The sequence below is a fragment of the Bos grunniens genome, chromosome 28, assembly GCF_055505025.1.
Source record: "Bos grunniens cultivar Pamir isolate PY7600 chromosome 28, Bosgru_T2T1.0, whole genome shotgun sequence".
Lineage (NCBI taxonomy): Eukaryota > Metazoa > Chordata > Mammalia > Artiodactyla > Bovidae > Bos > Bos grunniens.
In genome coordinates this window covers 31185516-31206893 of record NC_141192.1, presented here as the reverse complement: position 1 = coordinate 31206893, position 21378 = coordinate 31185516, and the positions used below count along the sequence as shown (strand labels likewise).

At 40.6% G+C, this 21378-nt stretch overlaps 2 protein-coding genes and 2 long non-coding RNA genes across 29 annotated transcripts in view; 2 read left to right on the top strand and 2 right to left on the bottom strand.

Annotated features, from left to right (window-relative positions):
- FAM13C (family with sequence similarity 13 member C) overlaps window positions 1–14738 on the bottom strand; it is a 140703-nt gene extending 125965 nt beyond the window's left edge. For 4 of the 26 annotated variants that reach the window (XM_086382464.1, XM_086382465.1, XM_086382480.1 and 1 more), the window contains exons 1-2: window positions 9877–10047; window positions 703–759 (exon numbers count right to left, since the gene is read on the bottom strand). In XM_086382464.1, coding sequence (XP_086238590.1) covers window positions 703–759; window positions 9877–9938 — 119 coding nt within the window. In that variant the 5' untranslated portion in view covers window positions 9939–10047. The other 22 variants (XM_086382475.1, XM_086382479.1, XM_086382486.1 and 19 more) reach the window with 16 other exon arrangements.
- Window positions 2463–6212, top strand: LOC147343088 (uncharacterized). The gene is made up of 2 exons (XR_015157050.1): window positions 2463–3036; window positions 3675–6212. It is a non-coding gene; the product is annotated as an uncharacterized LOC147343088 (long non-coding RNA).
- Window positions 10185–19252, top strand: LOC147343086 (uncharacterized). Its single transcript, XR_015157051.1, has 3 exons — window positions 10185–10311; window positions 16353–16478; window positions 18325–19252. It is a non-coding gene; the product is annotated as an uncharacterized LOC147343086 (long non-coding RNA).
- The window catches only part of LOC147343084 (uncharacterized), a 282954-nt gene continuing 280360 nt past the window's right edge, over window positions 18785–21378 (bottom strand). The window contains exon 4 of the mRNA XM_086382511.1: window positions 18785–20475. Within this exon, the coding sequence (XP_086238637.1) occupies window positions 20368–20475 (108 nt within the window). The 3' untranslated portion in view covers window positions 18785–20367. The remainder of the gene's footprint in view (window positions 20476–21378) is intronic.

Sequence of the window (21378 nt, the reverse complement as noted above, 5' to 3'; positions counted from 1 at the left end):
TCTACATTCTTGTCTATCTCCTCCAGTGCACTGAACCCTTGGGAGCAGAGACTGATTTGTATTACTACATCCCATATCTGTCTCCACTGGTTTCTGATGCGCACAAAAAAGTATGAAACAAAGGCCTTCAACAACTATTTCTTATCCAACAAGTGGACTTTTGTGTCACATATACCAGAGTCCAAAATCTGCCTCATCACAGCTGTGTTAATTCTGGATGAGCTATAATCCCTCTGAGTCTCGGTTTTTCCACCTCGGATGAGGAAGGAAACAACAGCTTCCTTTTGGCTGTTAAGATTAAATAATAAAATGTATGTGAAAGTGCTTGAACACAGCAAACTTGGAAGAGAAATGGTTAACGTTAAGATTTTGCCATCATACAATGAACTCCCTGATGACCAAGACCGCCATGTTTGGTGAATAATTCTAGAACCTCTTCCTTAAAGTCTATGATGGGAACATTTAAATGCACTAATCAATGTTTAATTCAATAGGCATTTACTGAGCATTCTCCATAGAAAAGATACTGTCCTGAGTGCTAAGGGGGTATCCAAAAGCGAACAAAACTTCCTTCAAGAGCTGATAATCTATTAGAAGAAATAGGACATGAGAACAAATCATTAGAATTCAAAGAGAGTTAAGACACCAGACCAGATGGCTTCTGTCCTTCATAATTAAGAACCAGGCAATGGTGGGTCCTACCTGAGACTGGAGCAATCAGTCTGATCTTCATGCAGAGAGACTGCGTCTTCGTCACACCTGAAGAGAGAAAATAAAACCACATCAGATCCAAGGGTCTGCTGAAGCAGAGAAGCAATATTCTAGAATTATTTGAAGATTAGCACAGGAAACTAAAGAAAGGAACAATCTTTACCACTCTCACCCAAACCAGTGTCAATTCCTCAGATGTCTACCAGGTAATGATACCAATGTTGTCATATCACGTGAGCTTAAATGCTTAGAACCAGAGGTAACACTCCTTTTTCATCCAGTGCTTTGTATCACCTCAACTAACAAGACCCTAGCAACCAACCTAAGTGTTCACAGCCCTTGAGGGAACATCTGACACCAAGACTGGTAGGCTGTTGTTGGCTCAAAAGGGACGCAGCTACATGCCTCCTGGCATTTCTTCTGCCTCCGGCAGTCCCAAACCATACCAGCTGCCATCTGGCTTGCTCCACTGGCCTCCAGACTTTCCTGACCTCCTTCCTTTTCACAAAACTTATGAAATAACCTTATGAAAAATTCTTGGCTTTTCCATACTGAAAAATCTCCGGAGCTCTACACTGCCTAAGGGCATCTTAAGGAGGACCGCAGTCTCACCCCAGTGTATGAGGGAGTCTTTGTTCCTGTTCTCAGCCTTCCCTACCCCATCCCACCCAACCTCACCCCACCCTGCTCCAACCTGGAATGCTTTTTCTATCTTCAACTCCTACTCAGCCTTCACTGCTCAAGCCTTACAAGCTCTGTGAACTTTCCTTGCCAAGTTCATCCACATGCCATGTTCCCACTTTAACCTTAGTACATAAATGCTTACTTTTCATTCAGAGGTTTTAGTCACCATCTAGTTCTTACCTAGTGCTGTTATGTAGCTTCTTTGTACCTCTGAGATCTTTTTAATCAGTTGTTAATTCCATGAAAAGAAACAACCATCGTGTCTTTTTCTAGATATCCTGCCACAGTGCCCACAATGCTACCCCAGAGTAGATACTTCATAAATATTTGAATCAAATCACTAACCTGGATCCTTCGGCAAGTCTGTTCCCTGAAATAAGTGTGTGTGCCTAGTCGCTCAATCATGTTCGACTCTTTGTGACCCCAGGGACTGTAGCCTGCCAGGCGCCTTCCTCCAGGCAAGAATTCTGGAGTGGGTGGCCATTACCTTCTCCAGGGAATCTTCCTGACTCAGGGATCAATCCCAAGTGTCCTGCTTTGCAGGTGGATTCTTTACTGTCTGAGCCACCAGGAAGGGCCTGAAATAAGTGGGCAAGCATTTCTGAGCACTGACTGCTTCCAAATACTGCCTTAGGCACTGGAGCTGTGCTTCTCAAACTTTTTGGGATTCAGGACTGACCAGTTGGTTTTCTATTTCCAATCCACCATGGAGAAATAATTTGGTAAAAATGTCACAGGAATGTCAAATTCTTATAAAGGTTATTAAAAGCATACTCCCTATTTCTGTACTGTTCTTATCTCAGACTAGTTACAGTTTGTGAACCCACACTTTGAGCAGCACTAGCTTTTCTTTTTTTAGTATAATTGCTTTATAATGTTGTGTTAGTTTCTGCTGCACAACTAAGTGAATCAGCTGTGTGCATACATATACCCCCCACCAAGCCTCCCTCCCGCTCACCTCACAATCCCACACCTACGTCATCATGAAACGGTATGTGGTCCTTTCCCCCTCCCCCCACCATGTCTTCTGCCTGCCTTGTGCCTGTAAAAAACCTTAATCAAAGAATAAGTTTAATCAGAGAAGTGAGAAATGCTGAAACAAAGGAAAACAGTCTAAGGAGACTAAATAATAATAAGGTAGTCATTAAGCATAGGCAAGGACCTTTAGTTCTCTCTCAAGGGCTGTACGTAATATTCTGAGCCAAATCCTGTGATCTGTCTTATAGATCAAAACCCCAGGTGGAGGAGTTAACTACATGATGACCAGACTGTACCCAGGACTTCAGCTGCCACAATTCTGAGAACTGACCACAAAGAAATGGGAACAAGAGCACACCGGAACTGAAGATTGCTGCTGCTGCTGCTAAGTTGCTTCAGTCGTGTCCGACTCTTTGCGACCCCATGGACTGCAGCCTACCAGGCTCCTCCGTCCATGGGATTTTCCAGGCAAGAGTACTGGAGTGGGGTGCCATCGCCTTCTCCAAACTGAAGATTAACTGTACCTAAAACAACCAAAACTGAAACCATTTGTTTTAAGGATCCTCCCTGTTTCTCCCCTGACTGGCACTGGCTGCCCACTTACGCCTTTCTTGGCGGAATGGAAACTTGCATTTGGGATGAGCTGAGGAGCTCCAAAACCAGGTAAGTCCACCAGTGTGCACACAGGCAACATTCCCATTCGTGAGTGCTTGCCACGTGGTTCTGACTGCTGCGAGGACTGTCTGTGAGCACTAGTACTATTCGGACATTCTTGCCAGTTGGTTCTGATGTGTGCCTGATGTTGAGAACTGTTTGGGACATGAGGTGCTATTTGGGCATTTTGCCAGTTGGTTCTGACATATGTCTGATGTTGAGGACCGTTTGTGAGCACCGAGTGTCATCTAGGCATTTTGCCAATTGGTTCTGACATCTGACTACCATTGAGGACCATTTGTTTTGGGACTCCACAAAGTGTTTGTTCGGGACTCTGTACTGGTCACCTTCAGAGAAGTTTATGATGGATCTGTTGTTTGGTGTGTGAGTGTATATTCCACTTGTGTTGATTGGTATTCTTGTTTCCTTATACAAAATGGGAAATTCAGGTTCAATTCATTAAGAAAAATTTTAGTTGTGAATTTATGACTAAAAAAGAAAGATGATTTTTTTGGACAATATATGGCTACAGTATTCTTCAGAATCTGAAGAAGATTGATTAAGATGAAAGCCCTGAAATTCACAAAACTGGTTCTTTCTGCATATGCAGTTAAGGAAAACTAACTTGATAAAACACTTTTTTTCAGATCCTGAGAAAACAAAAACACGCCTGAGAAAAAGTCTGAGTGACATTTATCGTGTCCTTGAAACACAAACACAGTCCACTTTGCCTGGATCTTCAGCCTTGGGTTAACTATACAAAGGGGAAAAAAGGCTTTAAAACTGAATGTATAATTTGGCTATTCTGGCTATGCTCCATAAACTGATTACCTACTTTTGTATTCTTGTAAGACCAAGAGGGAAACTAAAGATGTTTGGGTTTATTAAACATATGTGTTGTACTACTGAAGAAAAATTATGCTATTAAAAAATGTATGTTTTTTTTGAAGTTATGAAGAATGTTCTTAAGTTTGCAATCAGAAAATGCTGATGTAACATTTCAACCACTTGTTTCTTGGTTTTGCTAAAACTTTCAAGGGTTAAAAATTGTAACTGCTGTTGAGGACTCTTGGTAAGTCCTCATACGTAAAAATGATAAGTGAAACATTTTGATATGTAAAGCAAGTAGGATATATGCTGTCAACAAAGAGAATGTATAAAGAATGGAGATATTTTTGTTGAGGAAAAATGGTGATAATAATTTTTTCCTATGGTTGTTTATTTCTGTAATGAAGAAATAAAGCACAAATTTGTCTGGATCTAGAAAGTGACAAAAAGTTTGTGAAAAAGGAATTTTGAAAAACAAAAGGTGTATGCTGTCAGGATTAAGATTAGACTGACTTTAACTAGGTAAATGAATTTTGTTACTGACAGTAAACTGATACAAAGTTGGGTTTTCTGTCAAAAAAGAAAAAGTTCTTCTAGAATATTTGACTGATTTTAGTAACAGAGACTTCTAATGGAAAGTAACTGCTTTATTTCTAATCATAAATTCTCCAATAAGTTGTCAGCAAATGTAGCTGCTCATGATGTTTAGCACTGCTGACTTTAAGTGTACTGCTTAAAGCACGTGTACAATGTCTGTCTGACAATTGAGTATGAATGATAAAATGTATGGCCTATAGAGCATTTCCCTATTAACCTCTGAGCCTGTTCATGATATCTGATTAGCTTTCCCCCCAAAGTGGACAACTAGGCAAACATATAAATAAAAAGGAGACCAAGCACTGAGGGACATGGATGTACCCAGAGCATGCAAATGAACCACTCTGGCAACCTCGGATCAATCTCCTTACTTTTCCTTTTTTTTTTAATTTTTGAAGTCTCAATAACCCACTCTTTCCATCTCATGGAAAACAATAATTCCTAAATGCTGTCTTGTTCTCCACTATTTGATGCATCTGCTTTAATAGATCATCTGAACTTTGTAATGTGAATTAAAATGTTTCCCAATAAAAGCAACCTAGCTAAGTAGAAAAATTAATGAAGAAGAAAAATCTAGAATTGTTGCTTCCAAAGAACTAGGGTTCAAACAGAGGTTCAACCTTCGAGCTCAACAATACCTATTGTTTAAGAATTTGGCAAGAACTTTTTTTTTCATCCCCCTATTAATCTTTCTTCTCAAAGCACAATTAGTTAAAAATGGAAACAGCAGCAGAACATACAAAGTTGCAGATGCTTTCTGAAGTAGGAGGCTAGACCTAATTAGCTAATTAGATTTTAAGGACTACGGAACAACTCCAGCCATCGCCCAAGAAAACACAATTTCTAGCTTGCAGATATGGCAATGAGACAGATCTTTCTATGGCTTCCAGACCACACATACACAAATTCTTTAAGTTCAATTGGGTTTTCCATTGCTTCTGCGAAGGTCATCAAGTTCTATTTAATTAACGTCTTCTTTCTGATTGTTCTACTGAGTCCTTGCCCCAGAGCCCCCTGCAAATGCACAATACTGGCTGGATTATAAAACTAGATTTCACAGTGGGAACCCATACCCAGATATCCTGACTCTGGGGGAAAAAAAAAATCAACTCAGATCAAGTGCCCAATTGGTCCTGGGCATGAGATTCTCTTCCTACACATTATTCTGATCAAAGAATTTAAAGACCAATCTCTTTAATGATCTTCGTAAATATTAAACTGACCATCTTCTGGTACAATATTTTTCAAACTATAAATTGTGACCTATTATACGGGATTAATAATTACAGGGTCCTGAAATTAGACAGCAGCTATCAGTATTTTGTTTTTATTATTGGTAGAGAAACAGAATAGAAAAAAAAAAAAATGTCAGTATAGTGAGGGCTAAGTGTTATTCTGAAGGAGATCAGCCCTGGGATTTCTTTGGAAGGAATGATGCTAAAGCTGAAACTCCAGTACTTTGGCCACCTCATGTGAAGAGTTGACTCATTGGAAAAGACTCTGATGCTGGGAGGGATTGGGGGCAGGAGGAGAAGGGGACGACAGAGGATGAGATGGCTGGATGGCATCACTGACTCGATGGATGTGAGTCTGCGTGAACTCCGGGAGTTGGTGATGGACAGGGAGGCCTGGCGTGCTGCGATTCATGGGGTTGCAAAGAGTCGGACACGACTGAGCGACTGAACTGAACTGAACTGAAGTGTTATTTCAACAAAACTTGTTCAAATAAATCATGTATGTATGTGTGTGCTGGACTACAATATAAAATGTTTTTCTTAGTGCTGTTCACAGTAAAAATGTAAAGAAACCTCTATCAAATGATTTCCTTTGAGGTTCTCATCAACTAGATTCTAAGTCCAAGAGTTTTTAATTTGTGGTTGCCCAGATAATACATGAATAATTTGTCCTTGCCATCATTTTCTTGTGAAGTGCTCGAGGTAGTTAGTTATCTCTCTACTTGGACTTTTGCTTCCTCTATCAACCACAAACAAGAAAAAGTTAAAAGGTACTTTGCATCATCTTCTCTTTCATATGATCTCAATTAAGCCTGACAATGGTGTGAGGTAAGCATTACCTTCACCCAGCGGCTAAGGGATTTCCCAGGACTCCAAAGCATCAAGCAGTGACACCTACGGTGCTTCTGCTCCACACTAAGCCCACCGAATAGTCTCTTCAGTCTATGTTCCCAGAGCGGGAGAAAGACTTGTTTTTTAGAATAATGGTGGAGAAAGAAATACCCATAAGTCTCTTTTTTGATTTGGGGTAAATAAGTACAGAGGTCTCAGACTGGTGATGAGATAAAATGTTGCTGTACTCAAAAGGGGACTGTCATTCCCTACAGTACCGTGTTCCTTGAAGGCACAGTCGCAGAGGTACAGCCTGCAATCCTGTGGGATTTCTCAAAGTGTGCCCCCAGAACCATTTGCGTTGGCACCACCTGGAGTGTCTGAGTAAGATGGCAAGCTGCGCTATATTCAATTTCCTGGGATCAACCATAATAGAAAAGAATATAAAAAAGAATGTATATGCTTGTGTAACCGAGTCACTTCGCTGTACGCGGAAATTAACACAATAGTGTAAATCAACTATACTTCAATTTTTGAAACAAATTAATTTAAAAAAATGGAAAAATATAGCAAGTTCCAGCTTCATCCTCACTGCTAGCCCAACTAAATCGACTCTCTGAGGGTAGGGCCAAGGAATGTGAGTTTTCAAACTAGATTGCTTTCCCCCCATATAACTAGTATGCTTCTGAAATGTTCAATGCTGACCTAAAGGTTTACAAAACCCAGACCAGCATTTGGCTGACTCCAACACGATCACCCATCTCTAGGTTTCCACTTGAGAATAAAGCCTGGGAACTCTGGATTTTTCACAAGCCCCTAACCCCTTCCCCAAATGATACTGACAGTCCTTCGTTTTGAGAATTACTGCTTTGGATGATAACTAATTTGCCGCAGAATTCATTGCTGGGTATGCTTCATTTCAAGTAACAAGTTAGCCAGGGCAACAGAGGAAATGACCGCGGAAAAATAACATATGAGAGGGTACACAGATAGAGAACACAAGGCCAAGGCCATTCTGATCTTGGAAGAATCTGGGTAGGAAAAAGAAACTGAATTGGGCCACATTTGCACAGACAGGGACAGGCAAGGCATGGGAAAAATTAAGAAGAGAATAAAATGTGTCCTTGAGTCCCTCCCAATTCCACTCCCTTTGACCCTTAAAAGACCCCCAGCTGGCCAAGCAGAACCCTGTTAGGTTAGACTACCTGATAACATAATTTATATTAAAATATTAATGACAATTTGAATCTACCTCCCAGGGACACAGACTTCTTAAATTTCCGTTTTAATAAGGGTCACCACCAGAGTTCTTCATCCAAAAAAAAAAAAAATCTCTAGGTAGAATTTCAGGCAGTAGAAAAGATAAGTATGTGTGGGTGGGTAGGAGTAAGTAGAAGTAGGGTGGAGATAGGAGAAAGGCGATGTTTTCTTTTATCCAAAACACAGAATATGGGCAAGTGCTGTACGCCAAGACCAGAACATTAATGAGTCACCTGCTACTTCTCTGTCTCAGTATAGCACATTCTGGTCCTGCTGGCTTTGGGGTCATGCCTAAAGAACCAAGGAAAACTGAGGGGAGGAGAAAATACTATATTAGACAATGACTAGTTATAAATGGCCCTAGACTGGACTGTTACACCTATGAAGGCTTGGTATGCTTCAAATATGCCCCTCAGATTTTTAGATTAGCCAGATGGCATCCCAATTGTCACTCAGTGCCTTTTAAAATAAATCTCTGTCACTTCTCTGAAAACAACAACAAGGTCTTATGCAATCAGAACTCCTTGGGGACTGTCCAAAGACAAGGTACCAGACTTTCCCCAGCATTTAACTGAAACCATTTTTAAAACAATGTCCATGTGAAATCTAAAACTAAGGAACTCCATTTTGAAGCTGCTATACCTGTGGCTGACTTTGGGGATTCAGCCACACCAGGTCCTGAGAGTCAGGCCCAGGAAGCATGTGGTGCCGTATGCATAGTGAAAGGAAGAAAGCAATACCCGTGTACCCAAACCTGCGAGTCACAGCCTCATCTCTGGCCTGCACCTCTCCCCACTCTAAGGCTTTTAGAAAAGCAAAGTTATAGTACTGTTACCAAGCAAGTTCATTAACAGGATGAAGGTTTCAATGAGTGTTTTATACTGGATCTTCTAAAATCAACCCTGGATCTTTTTCTTTTTTTAAGTAACTCCACTTAAGACAGCCCAAAGCTCAACTCTAAGACAGTAGCATCCTGAGAAACAAAAGAATGTAAAAATCAAGAGGGCCTGGGAAGCCCTGTAGTCCTCCACTATCAAGTCATTGATACAGTGACTTGAACCTCACATCATTTATTTGCCTGTTAGGGAACTTTAGCAAATAGTTCCCAAGCTACTGGGACTTCTGTATCAAACTTGCAGCATTTTTTAATGTAGTTGAGCATATAACCACACACACCTCTTTTTCCTGAAAAACTATTTAGAGTAACTTCTATCATAAAGTCCCAGAAGTAAACACCGTGAGTTAGCCTAGAGAAAGAATGCTAAATAAAGCACAGATATTTCATACATATATGTATACATGTAAATTACATATCAGTTACATATAGTATTAGCATAATACACTACCTATTAATTTTTAACATATACATATAATACAGTATTAGAAAAACACTAAGGAAAGGATGGCAAGAATTAAAAGCATAAACTCTAAATATCTAATAAAAAATACCATGCATGCTGGTCTTGAGTGAAATATTTACACTCCTTCATTCCACATTTGAATGGTATTAGTTGTCCCAATCAAAAGCTTTAGCCATAGGAGTAGATAACACAGTCCTACGATAGCCAGATCTCTGAGGGCAGAAGACAAAATTGACAAAGGGCATGCAAGAAAAGTTTACTGTCTTAAAAGTCTGTACAAAGGAGAGGGTGAGGCTAAGTTTAGCCTATTTATCACATGCTGGAATTCAACTCGAGTCATTTCACATCCATCTCCTACTTGCTGTAAATGTACACAGCGTGCTCATGAAAACAGACACCAGTGTTGGCAAAACACAACAAAGCTTCCTTGCTGACATGTCAACGAGATTTATTTTTCAAAAATCTGAACTCCAAGAACACAAATCTGGGAGCACTGTGCTCCCGTAAGCCATCAGTTTGCTTTCATAGCTCTCCCATAGTTGCTAAAAGGCTGGTTTCAACCTGTAAAGATTTCTGGGCCCCAACAGCCCCCACGTCTCCCAGTCTTCATGGCCCCAGATTACAGGAGACAATGCATCTAGTACCCAGAGCAGCTGGGGACGGGGGAGGATACCTTCACGTTAGTTGCTTCCTGAGAAAGGCATGCAAATCTTATTGTATTGACAAGAATCACTTACTCTGTTACAGCGGTGCTGCTGAAGGAATTATCCTGAAGGCTGAAACAGAAACAAGAAAACATCAGCCAAGTCCAGCCGGGGAGCCGTCTCCCTGGTTGCTCTCCGGGAGTTAGAGCACACACACAAACATGGCATTGCAAGGCAAGTCTCAGGGCTCGCCCGGCACGCTCTCTCTACCTTGGGCTGCTGTCTGCACATGCTCGTAACGACACCCCCAGCAGGGGCCCAGCCGCACGGGCGAACCACAAAGCCCGGCAGCCCGCGAGGCTGCGGGGACAGAGCTGGGCGGGGCGCGGCAGCCAGCCGCACCCGGGACCCCCGCGAGGAGCACCTGGAGCGGTACTCGGGGACCTCAATCTCGCCAGCCCAGCGCCGCCTTTAATCCAGGCCTCCCGTGCCGGCCACCCCCTGGAAAGCCCGACTGTTTCTACCCAGGTGCTGAAATCCCCGGGGGACTTGCTTTCTTCCAGACGTCTCCTACCAGTTTTACAAGAGCTACCCCCTCTAGGGATGGAGGCTTGCAGAGATGCACAGATCGTTCAGAAAAAGCTGGAAGGGAACCAGAGGGGGAGGGGATCGTAACTGCTGTTTTTGGTGTCTATGTTTATTGCCCAGGAAGAAAAAGAGCCCTGAAAGAGGGCTCGTAGCATTACACCAGTCAGTCTGCACTCCCGTTATTTCAGACCCCACGAGGAAGCGCCCAGCCCAGGACCTCAAAGCTCTGAATGAACCAAAGCAAGGAGAGGGGAGAATTTATTCCAGGCATTAGCTGGTGACTGGGGGGAACGTGCGCGGGGTGGGGTTTGCTCTGCTCAGAGCAGCTGGCCCAAGCTTCACTCCCAACCAGCTTTACAAAAGATGAGGGATCGAATCCACCTGTGCTACCCACTTTAAATAAAGGCACCCCTACTGGGGGAAGGGAAGGCTGTCAGCCTCCCACTTGCCTCATTCCCCAGGAGATGTCTGTCCTGTTCTCTTTTCATTGTTAATTTCTCCTGCCTGGTTGACCTTGATATGGAGTGAACAGTCACCTGGGAAAGATGCTTATTTTGAATTGAGAGGATCCTCATCCCCTTCTTTTAATCTCTTCACTCTCTGAAGCCACTGAGATGGTGGTTTTTAGTCTAAATTATATAAGACGATGAGTTAAACAACAACAAAAAATCAAAATTTAATTTTCAGATTATTAGAAAAATTATTCAAACCTTGGTAATAAGGGGAAAGAGCAAAATCTTTCAGTGTCACACCAAGACAGTGCTTCACAGGTCCACCCAAGGACTGCTTGATTCTCTACAAAAATGAGCTGTGTTTGACTTGCTAGTCACTCTTGGTTAGATTCTAACACTACAGAGCTATGTGCTGGCACTGCACATTTTGTCCAATCTGTCCAGAAGAAAACCTCAGCATTTATGGTTTTATTGCATTATGCATTTATGTTGCATATAAACCTATATGCAACCTAACCTAAACCTATATAAACCTAACAGTCTTATAACATTAATAACATTCTTTCTAAATGCTTGTACATATTCAGATCCTCAAAACACTCTTGGAACCATGAGCATCATCATCTTATGTGTCTGTGTGTGTTTAGTCGCTCAGTCGTGTCCGGCTCTTTGTGACCCCATGGACTGCAGCCTGCCAGGCTCCTCAGTCCATGGGGATTCTCCAGGCAAGAATACTGGAGTGGGTTGCCATTTCCTTCTCCATCATCTTATAGATATCCTCATTAATAAGTTAATAGATCTCTGGTATGGATCTCTTCAAGAAAATCAGAGATACCAAAGGAACATTTCATGCAAAGATGAGCTTGATAAAGGACAGAAATGGTATGGACCTAACAGAAGCAGAAGATATTAAGAAGAGATGGCAAGAATATACAGAAGAACTGTACAAAAAAGATCTTCACGACCCAGATAATCACAATGGTGTGATCACTCACCTAGAGCCAGACATCCTGGAATGTGAAGTCAAGTGGGCCTTAGAAAGCATCACTACGAACAAAGCTAGTGGAGGTGATGGAATTCCAGTTGAGCTATTCCAAATCCTGAAAGATGATGCTGTGAAAGTGCTGCACTCAATATGCCAGCAAATTTGGAAAACTCAGCAGTGGCCACAGGACTGGAAAAGGTCAGTTTTCATTCCAATCCCAAAGGAAGGCAATGCCAAAGAATGCTCAAACTACCGCACAATTGCACTCATCTCACATGCTAGTAAAGTAATGCTCAAAATTCTCCAAGCCAGGCTTCAGCAATACGTGAACTGTAAACTTCCTGATGTTCAAGCTGGTTTTAGAAAAGGCAGAGGAACCAGAGATCAAATTGCCAACATCCGCTGGATCATAGAAAAAGCAAGAGAGTTCCAGAAAAACATCAATTTCTGCTTTATTGACTATGCCAAAGCCTTTGACTGTGTGGATCACAATAAACTGTGGAAAATTCTGAAAGAGATGGCAATACCAGATCACCTGACCTGCCTCTTGAGAAACCTGTATGCAGGTCAGGAAACAACAGTTAGAACTGGACATGGAACAACAGACTGGTTCCAAATAGGAAAAGGAGTTCGTCAAGACTGTATATTGTCACCCTGTTTATTTAACTTATACGCAGAGTACATCATGAGAAACGCTGGACTAGAAGAAACACAAGCTGGAATCAAGATTGCCAGGAGAAATATCAATAACCTCAGATATGCAGATGACACCACCCTTATGGCAGAAAGTGAAGAGGAACTCAAAAGCCTCTTGATGAAAGTGAAAGTGGAGAGTGAAAAAGTTGGCTTAAAGCTCAACATTCAGAAAACGAAGATCATGGCATCCGGTCCCACCACTTCATGGGAAATAGATGGGGAAACAGTGGAAACAGTGTCAGACTTTATTTTTCTGGGCTCCAAAATTACTACAGATGTTGACTGCAGCCATGAAATTAAAAGACGCTTACTCCTTGGAAGGAAAGTTATGACCAACCTAGATAGCATATTTAAAAGCAGAGACATGACTTTGCCAACAAAGCTTCGTCTAGTCAAGGCTATGGTTTTTCCTGTGGTCATGTATGGATGTGAGAGTTGGACTGTGAAGAAGGCTGAGCACCGAAGAATTGAGGCTTTTGAACTGTGGTGTTGGAGAAGACTCTTGAGAGTCCCTTGGACTGCAAGGAGATCCAACCAGTCCATTCTGAAGGAGATCAGCCCTGGGATTTCTTTGGAAGGAATGATGCTAAAGCTGAAACTCCAGTACTTTGGCCACCTCATGCCAAGAGTTGACTCATTGGAAAAGACCCTGATGCTGGGAGGGATTGGGGGCAGGAGGAGAAGGGGGCGACAAAGGATGAGATGGCTGGATGGCATCGCTGACTCAATGGACGTGAATCTCAGTGAACTCCGGGAGTTTGTGATGGACAGGGAGGCCTGGCGTGCTGCGATTCATGGGGTTGCAAAGAGTCAGACATGACTGAGCGACTGATATGATCTGATCTGATGTGCCTATATTTGTATGAAAGTCGTATCTTTAACTTTCAAAGATGTACTCTGAACAATCGAAATTGAGTTTTCAAAGAACAACAGGTTTCATTAATGTCCTTTGCGAGGATTTTTCTTATCCCCAAAATATTTTGAAAAGTAACTGAATAAAAGCCTAATACAGGTTATTCCTTGGAAATACTTCAGGTTTTGTTCCAGACCATCACAATAAAGCAAATGTTGCAACAAAGCTCATCACAGGAATTTTTTGGTTTCCCAGTATATATAAAAGTTGTGTTTACACTACACTATTAGTCCATTAAGTAAACAATAGCATTATGTCTGAAAAAAAGTATATATCTTAATATAAAAATATTTTATTGCTAAAAAATACTAACCTCATCTGAACTTTTAGCAACCTGTAATCTTTTTGGCTGGTGGAGGGAGGTTCTTGCCTCAGTACTGATGACTGCTTACTGGTCAGGGTGGTAGTTATCTGAAGGCTGGAGTGACTGTGGTCATTTCTTAAAATAAGACAATGAAGTCACATCAGTCCGTCAGTTTACGCTTCCATTCATGAGTGATTTCTCTGGAGCACAAAACACTGTTTGATACCATTCTTTTCACGGTAGAACTTCAGTTCTTTCAAATCCTGTCATTGCCTTATGAACCAAGTTTGTATAGTGTTCTAAATCTTTTGCTGTCTTTTCAATAATCCTCACAGCAAATCTTTGCCAGGAGTAGATTTTATCTCAAGAAATCACTGTATTATCCACAAGAAGCAACTCATTCGTTGACGCTGTTTCATGAAACTGCAGCATTTCAGTCACATCTTCAAGCTCCACTTCTAATTCTATTTCTCTTGCTATTTCCATGACATCTTCAGTTACTTCCTCCCCAGAAGTCTTTCACCCCTCAAAGTCATCCATGAGGGTCAAAACCAACTTCTTCTAAACAGCTATTAATGTTGATATTTTGACCTCTTTTCATGAACCATAAATGTTCTTAATGGTATCTAGAATGGTGAATTCTTTCCAGAAGGTTTTCAATTTACTCTGCCCAGAGATGTTAGAGGAATTATAACCTAGGGCAGTTACAGCCTTACAAAATGTATTTCTTAGACAGTAAGACTTGAAAGTTTAAATTACTCCTTGATCCATGGGCTGCAGAATGGATGCTGTGTTTCAATTTCCTTCAAGAACATTTTCTTTGTATTTACAACTTGAACGTGTGGCACAAGAGCCCTAGCTTTCATGTGCCTTCCTCTTCTAAGTTTAATCATTTCTAGTTTTAGATGCTTAGGAAGAGATGTGCAATTCTTCCTCTCACTTGAATACTTAGAGACAACTGTAGAGTTGTTAATTGGACTGATTTCAGTATCTTTGTGCCTCAGGGAATAGGGAGGCCTAAGGAAAGAGAGACAGGGAATGGTCAATTGGTGGAGCAGTCAGAACACAGAGACCATTTATCACTTAAGGTCATTATCTTATATGGACATGGTTTGTGGTATCCCCAAAACAATTATAATAGTAACATCCAAGAGCACTAATCACAGATCACCATAACAAATATAATAATAATGAAAAAGTTTGATATATTATAAGAAGTATCAAAATATGACACAGAGACATAAGATGAGCCAATGCTATTTGAAAAATAGTGCCAAACACTTACCTGAATCATAAAGATCAGAGCAGAAATAAATGAACTAGAGACAAAGAAAACAATAGCAGAGATCAAAGAAAATAAAAGCTTGTTCTTTTTAGAAGATATAAAAAACTGATAAGCTTTTAGCCAGACCCATCAAGAAAAAAAGGAAGAGGACCAATACATTTAGAAATGAAAAAGAAATTACAACTGACACCACAGAAATATAAAGGATCGTAAGAGACCACTACAGAGAAGGCAATGGCACCCCACTCCAGTACTCTTGCCTGGAAAATCCCATGGACAGAGGAGCCTGGTAGGCTGCAGTCCATGGGGTCACTGAGGGTTGGACGCGACTGAGCAACTTCACTTTCACTTTTCACTTTCATGCATTGGAGAAGGAAATAGCAACCCACTCCACTGTTCTTGCCTGGAGAATCCCAGGGACGGGGGAGCCTGGTGGGCTGCCGTCTATGGGGTCGCGCAGAGTTGGACACGACTGAAGTGACTTAGCAAGAGACCACTACAAGCAATCATACACCAATAACATGGACAGCCTAGAAGAAATGCACAGATTCTGAGCGAGGGAAACAACCTTCTAAGATGGAACCAGGGAGAAATAGAAAATGTCAACCGATCAATCACAAGTACTGAAATTGAAACTGTGATTGAAAAGCTTCCAACAAACAGAAGTCCAGGACCAATTGCCTTCACAGGCAAATTGTATCAAACATTTGAGAAGAGGTAACACCTATCCTTCTGAAATGCCTTCAGTGAATTGCAGAGGAAGGAATACTCCCAAGCTCATTTTACAAGGCCACCATCACCCTGATACCAAAACCAGACAAAGATATCACAAAAAAAGAGAAAATTACAGGCCAATATCACTGATGAACATAGACACAAGACACAAGAATCCTCAACAAAAGGCTTGACACAGGGTTGCCAGAAACCTTCAAATTGTTAAAAAAAAAAAACAAAAAAACCCACCACCATTAGTATCTGCAAAGAACAATAAACGGAAGCACATTAAAATGAGGTCTTAGATCTGAAATTTATGAACTAAAATAAGTTTAGAAATATTTATCACTTGAATGATTTAATATACAGTATGTATACATTCCTAAGCCTCTTATGAGTTACGTTCAGGAGTGTCAGCCATGGCCTCTTCACTATATATATGTATACATTATTTAGCCATCAGAAAACAAAGCTTATTCTTTCTGTCTTATTGAGACTGATACAGGTAAGTTTATATTCAGGATTATTGGCTCTAAAAGTTCAAAGGTTGCCAGTTTTCAGAAATCTTATTGTCTATGGGGCTGACTCCAAATATTCTAATGCAGACAAAGATCCTATTTTTCTCATTTAAGTATCCTTAGTGATCCACTGGAATGGAAAAATATACTGCCTTCAACTTTGAAAAGAACTTGACCAAGTATATGAAATAACGTGGGCTCTTTGAAACCAACATGAAATATCAACTGTATAAAACGCATGTAAGTATTCAATAATGTCTATGGAAAAGAAATAAGAATTTTCAGCAGTTCCATGAATAGTATGAACTAAAATTAGATTTTAGGTAGTACTCTCACTCAATGAAAGAATTTGATGATATAGTTGATTATGGTTTAAAAAAAGTCGAAGAAAAAAAAATACTTGTTTTTGCTGCTGCTGCTAAGTCACTTCAGTCGTGTCCAACTCTGTGCGACCCCATAGACGGCAGCCCACCAGGCTCCCCTTCCCTGGGATTCTCCAGGCAAGAACACTAGAGTGGGTTGCCATTTCCTTCTCCAATGCATGAAAGTGAAAAGTGAAAGTGAAGTCGCTCAGTCGTGTCCGACTCTTCATGACCCCATGGACTGCAGCCTACCAGGCTCCTCCGTCCATGGGATTTTCCAGGTAAGAGTACTGGAGTGGGGTGCCATCGCCATCTCTGATACTTGTTTTTGGAAGCATGTAAAAAAATCATCCATTTTTATTTTTAACCAATTCTTCTCACATTATTTATCTGCATTTTAAATCAGGTTTAAAGGTTATGTTTATAGTATCTGAGGCTTTGTTTTGATATTTTGTATTATTCAACTTGAAGTAAGAAAATATTGATGACTATTCATACTACACTGGTTATTTTGGAGACACTAACTGATTAAAAATATAGTAGTTCAAGGTGAGTTTAAACAGAGAAGCAGAAAGCCTAGAGTCCTGGAGTTCTAGATGAGTGTTTCTCAAAATGTCCTCAGTGGAATTCTAGTCTCCCAGATGGTCTAAGGAAAGAAAAAAAACACAGTTATACGATCAAAAATAAGTTTTTGAAAAGGATGTATAACTTCACAATGCATATTGGGCAGGAAAGCATTTTGTTGTTTCTCAACCAACATTTCTCAGCCTTAATGAAGACTAACCTGTTTTTTGTTAAATACATTACCTATTAACATCATGTTGACCTAAGAATTCTGAGGAAGAATTTCCTAAGGATGTCAGGGAAAAAATGCAAAATATATTAACCAGTATTATTATTAACTGAACAAATGAATGAGTCAACAAATGATGCTACATGATCGTCACTATTTCATAGCTATGGACAAGCTAGACATAGTCCCTGTCATGCTTTAGAGTAATTACGTAGTATGTACACATATATGACATATAGTGTGCACTGCATGTACCACCCTATTTTGTACAATATAAGTAGAATAAAGGGAAAATGAAGATGCTGGATTTGAATTTGTTTATTGACATGACAGAAGTTTCAATGCTTTACTTTTTCTATCAGTGCTCTTAGAATCAACATCTGAACTTCAGACTAAATAACAACAGTCTTTATTATAATTGAAAATAAGTTAATTCTATTATATTGACTTGGCTATATACAAAAGACAAAGCAATAAATAGTGGTCAAGAAAGAAATTTCTAGGGTTGCCAGGATTCAAGACCCACCAGTTACTAGAAGTTTGCACTCGGACAACCACTCCATGCCTCAGTTTTCTCAACTGTAGAACCGGAGGTAATAACGACTTACCTCATGGCTTTTAATGGAGATAAAATGACATAGCTGAAAATGACACAAAAAGGTCAACAAATGTTCTCGTTATAATTATTATTATTATAATAATAAGACTATTAACATAAAGTTAATCATTTCAGGAGTATGGGACAGAACGAACAAACTGCTGTGCTTGGGTAGTAGGTTTAGAAGATGATATTTTCTGTTTCTTATAATGACACAGTGTTTACAAAGTATTTTTTAAGAACAATAAAAATGAAAACTTTACTAAATGTAGATGGGTTGCTCTTAAAAATGAAATGAACTCCATCCAGAATGGCTTTGTGCTCACTTTATAGGTCTTTGAAGTAAAATACTCACACATCCCTAGAGGAACATTCAATTCTGAGAAATCACTTTCTGCAAGACCCCGCGGCAAGGAGCCAGGATCTTCACAATGCCAGGAAGTCAACAGAGGCCTGCTCTCCCGGCCTGCACACAGCAACTTGCAGCTTCCTGCCAGGACCCTGGGGAGTGATCAGACTTCCCTGTGGAAAAAGAGGACTCTTGCCTGAAAAGATAATCTTCCATAAAGAACAGAGAATCTCTCCCTGATTCTCTGTCCTTTTGTCCCTTCTCTCACCAGTTCCAATGCCTGACGTTACTAACCAGGCCTCACAACCTGAGTGCTTTCCTCCTGAAGATTCAAAGATGCCCAGGGAAGCAAAGTGGAGATACCAAATATAAACTGATGGCAGCCAGCTTATTTAAACATCCCCTCCCCCAATTAATGCTAGTCCAACTTTGTCTGAGAATATCTTTCCGATCCATCTGACAACAAAATACACATATAATGTAAACTGATAGCTTATCAAATTTTTAATCTTGGCAGAAGATTCAGGATTTCATGAACTCAGTAAAGGATGATTGATGGAGACTGGCTTGGATCACATTCAAAACTGATGATAAATGCTGCTGCTGCTGCTAAGTCGCTTCATTCATGTCCGACTCTGTGCGACTCCACAGACGGCAGCCCACCAGGCTCCCCTTCCCTGGGATTCTCCAGGCAAGAACACTGGAGTGGGTTGCCATTTCCTTCTCCAAAGCATGAAAGTGAAAAGTGAAAGTGAAGTTGCTCAGTCACATCCGACTCTTTTCGACCCCAGGGACTGTAGCTTACCAGGCTCCTCTGTCCATGGATTTTCCAGGCACAAGTACTGGAGTGGGGTGCCATTTCCTTCTCCAATGATAAATGAGGTTTTGGCAATAACGACTAATGAATAAAAATTTGACAAGGATGGTAACATGTAAATATTAACGGGAATGAGTTAAACATCAAAGGATTAAGAGTGTTTCTTGGAAAAATTTATGAAGCCCTCGATTAATTTTGTAAACGTTACCTTTTTATAATTATGCAGTACATGTCAAATGTGAAGTGAAGTGAACATTAGATGAGCTATTAAAATTTTTGCAGAAAAATTATACACACACACACACATACACATACATATATGTATCTACCCTCCAATGGGCATAATTTATTCTTGACTATTTCTAAGAATTAGCTCACTATTATAAATTATATTCCTAATACAAACTAAGAACATTTTTATAATATATTTACTGTTTACCCATGACCTACCATGGAGAAGGAAATGGCATTCCACTCCAGTGCTATTGCCTGGAAAATCCCATGGACAGAGGAGCTTGGTAGGCTACAGTCCATGGGGTTGCAAAGAGTCAGACACGACTGAGCGACTTCACTTCACTTCACATGACCAGGCCATATGCACCCTGGACCTGAGACAACTCGAGACTTAGCTTCAATCATAGTGGTCTCCCTGCGCTTATTATAACAGGTGAACTTGATCCCTCCCTTGGCACTTTGCACTCGCTATTCCCTTTGCTGGGAAAACCACCCCCAGATCTGCTCAAATATGCTTCCTTGGGGAAAACATCCCTGACCAAACTTCCGAAATTAGCAGCTCCCATCACTTTATTCTGTCTTTTCTTCATAGGAACTGTCACTACTTGACATTTAATATTTATTTGTGTTATAATTGCCTCTTCTACTGGAATGGGGGCTCTTTGAAAAAAAAGATTTTTTAGTCTTATTCACTACTGTATCCCCAGGGCTGAAATTGGTGTCTACCAGGGTAGGTACTCAGTAAATATTTGAGAAATAGAATGAAAGAGTGATTATTCAGTTCTACTTTCTTTTTCAAGATAAAGCTCTATTCATCCCTCATTTTTTCTATTCACTTTGAAATGTTAGCTCCTGTTTTAAGTGACTCACCTTCAGTGGGCTTTTTCCAAGACAAATTACCTGCAGGTAATGAGGCTTTCCTGTTTTAGACATTCCTTCCTTCCCTTTGCAGGGATAACAAACAGATGTCATGCTGTTAGGCCAACATGGCTGATGGTACTAGCTTCCCAGAACATTGTTTCTGAGGTGTGGTCCCAGTCCAGCCAGAAAGAGCACCGGAGAATTGAGCAATCATTAGTGTTTCCTAGAGGACAAGATGGGGTCATGGTAGTAGAACTATTGATTTAGAAAACCTTAGTCAAACAAACATTTTCCTGGGGAAAAGACACATTTTGTTATTAGCACCTTAGCTTTAATTTCCTTGGTCTTCTGGTCTCCTGGCCAAATTTTCCCCTTTCCTTCAGTACCTTCTCTTATGACATGATTTAGAATCCCTTCAGCATCTTTCTGAGTTGTTGTAGCACTGGATAAATTGTGTAAATGTCTTCAAAAAGTGCACCTGCTACCCTGAACATGTTATGACTCCAGGCATGGTTTGTTCAATGAAGAGTGAAATGGACTTTGCACCTCCTTCTTTTTAACATTACACTCTTTACAGCTTTGCATACATTCCTATGAAATTCTATGTGTCTGAGGTGATACTGTATACAATCAAATTCAACCTTTCAGATCTTTTGAGAATATGTATTTTTAGCAAAAATTATGTTGACTATCTCTTCCAGTGTCATAGAATCAGTTTGTTGTAGATGGAGTCCTTCCAAAAACAACAATAAATATTGTTGTTGTTGTTCAGCTGCTAAGTCATGTCCAACTCTCTGTATCCCCATGGTCTGCAGCACACCATGCTTCCCTGGCCTTCACTATTTCCCAGAGATTGCTCAAATCCATGTCCATTGAGTCGGTGATGCTGTCTAACCATTTCCACCTCGGCTGCCCTCTTCTCTTTTGCCTTCAATCTTTCCTAGAATCAGGGTCTTTTCCAATGAGTCGACTCTTTGCATCAGGTGGCCAAAGTATTAGAGCTTCAGCTTCAGCAACAATCCTTCCAATGTTGTGCAGGATTAATTTCCTTTAGGATTGACTGGCTTGATCTCCTTGCAGTTCAAGGGACTCTCACGAGTCTTCTCCAACATCACAATTAGAAAAC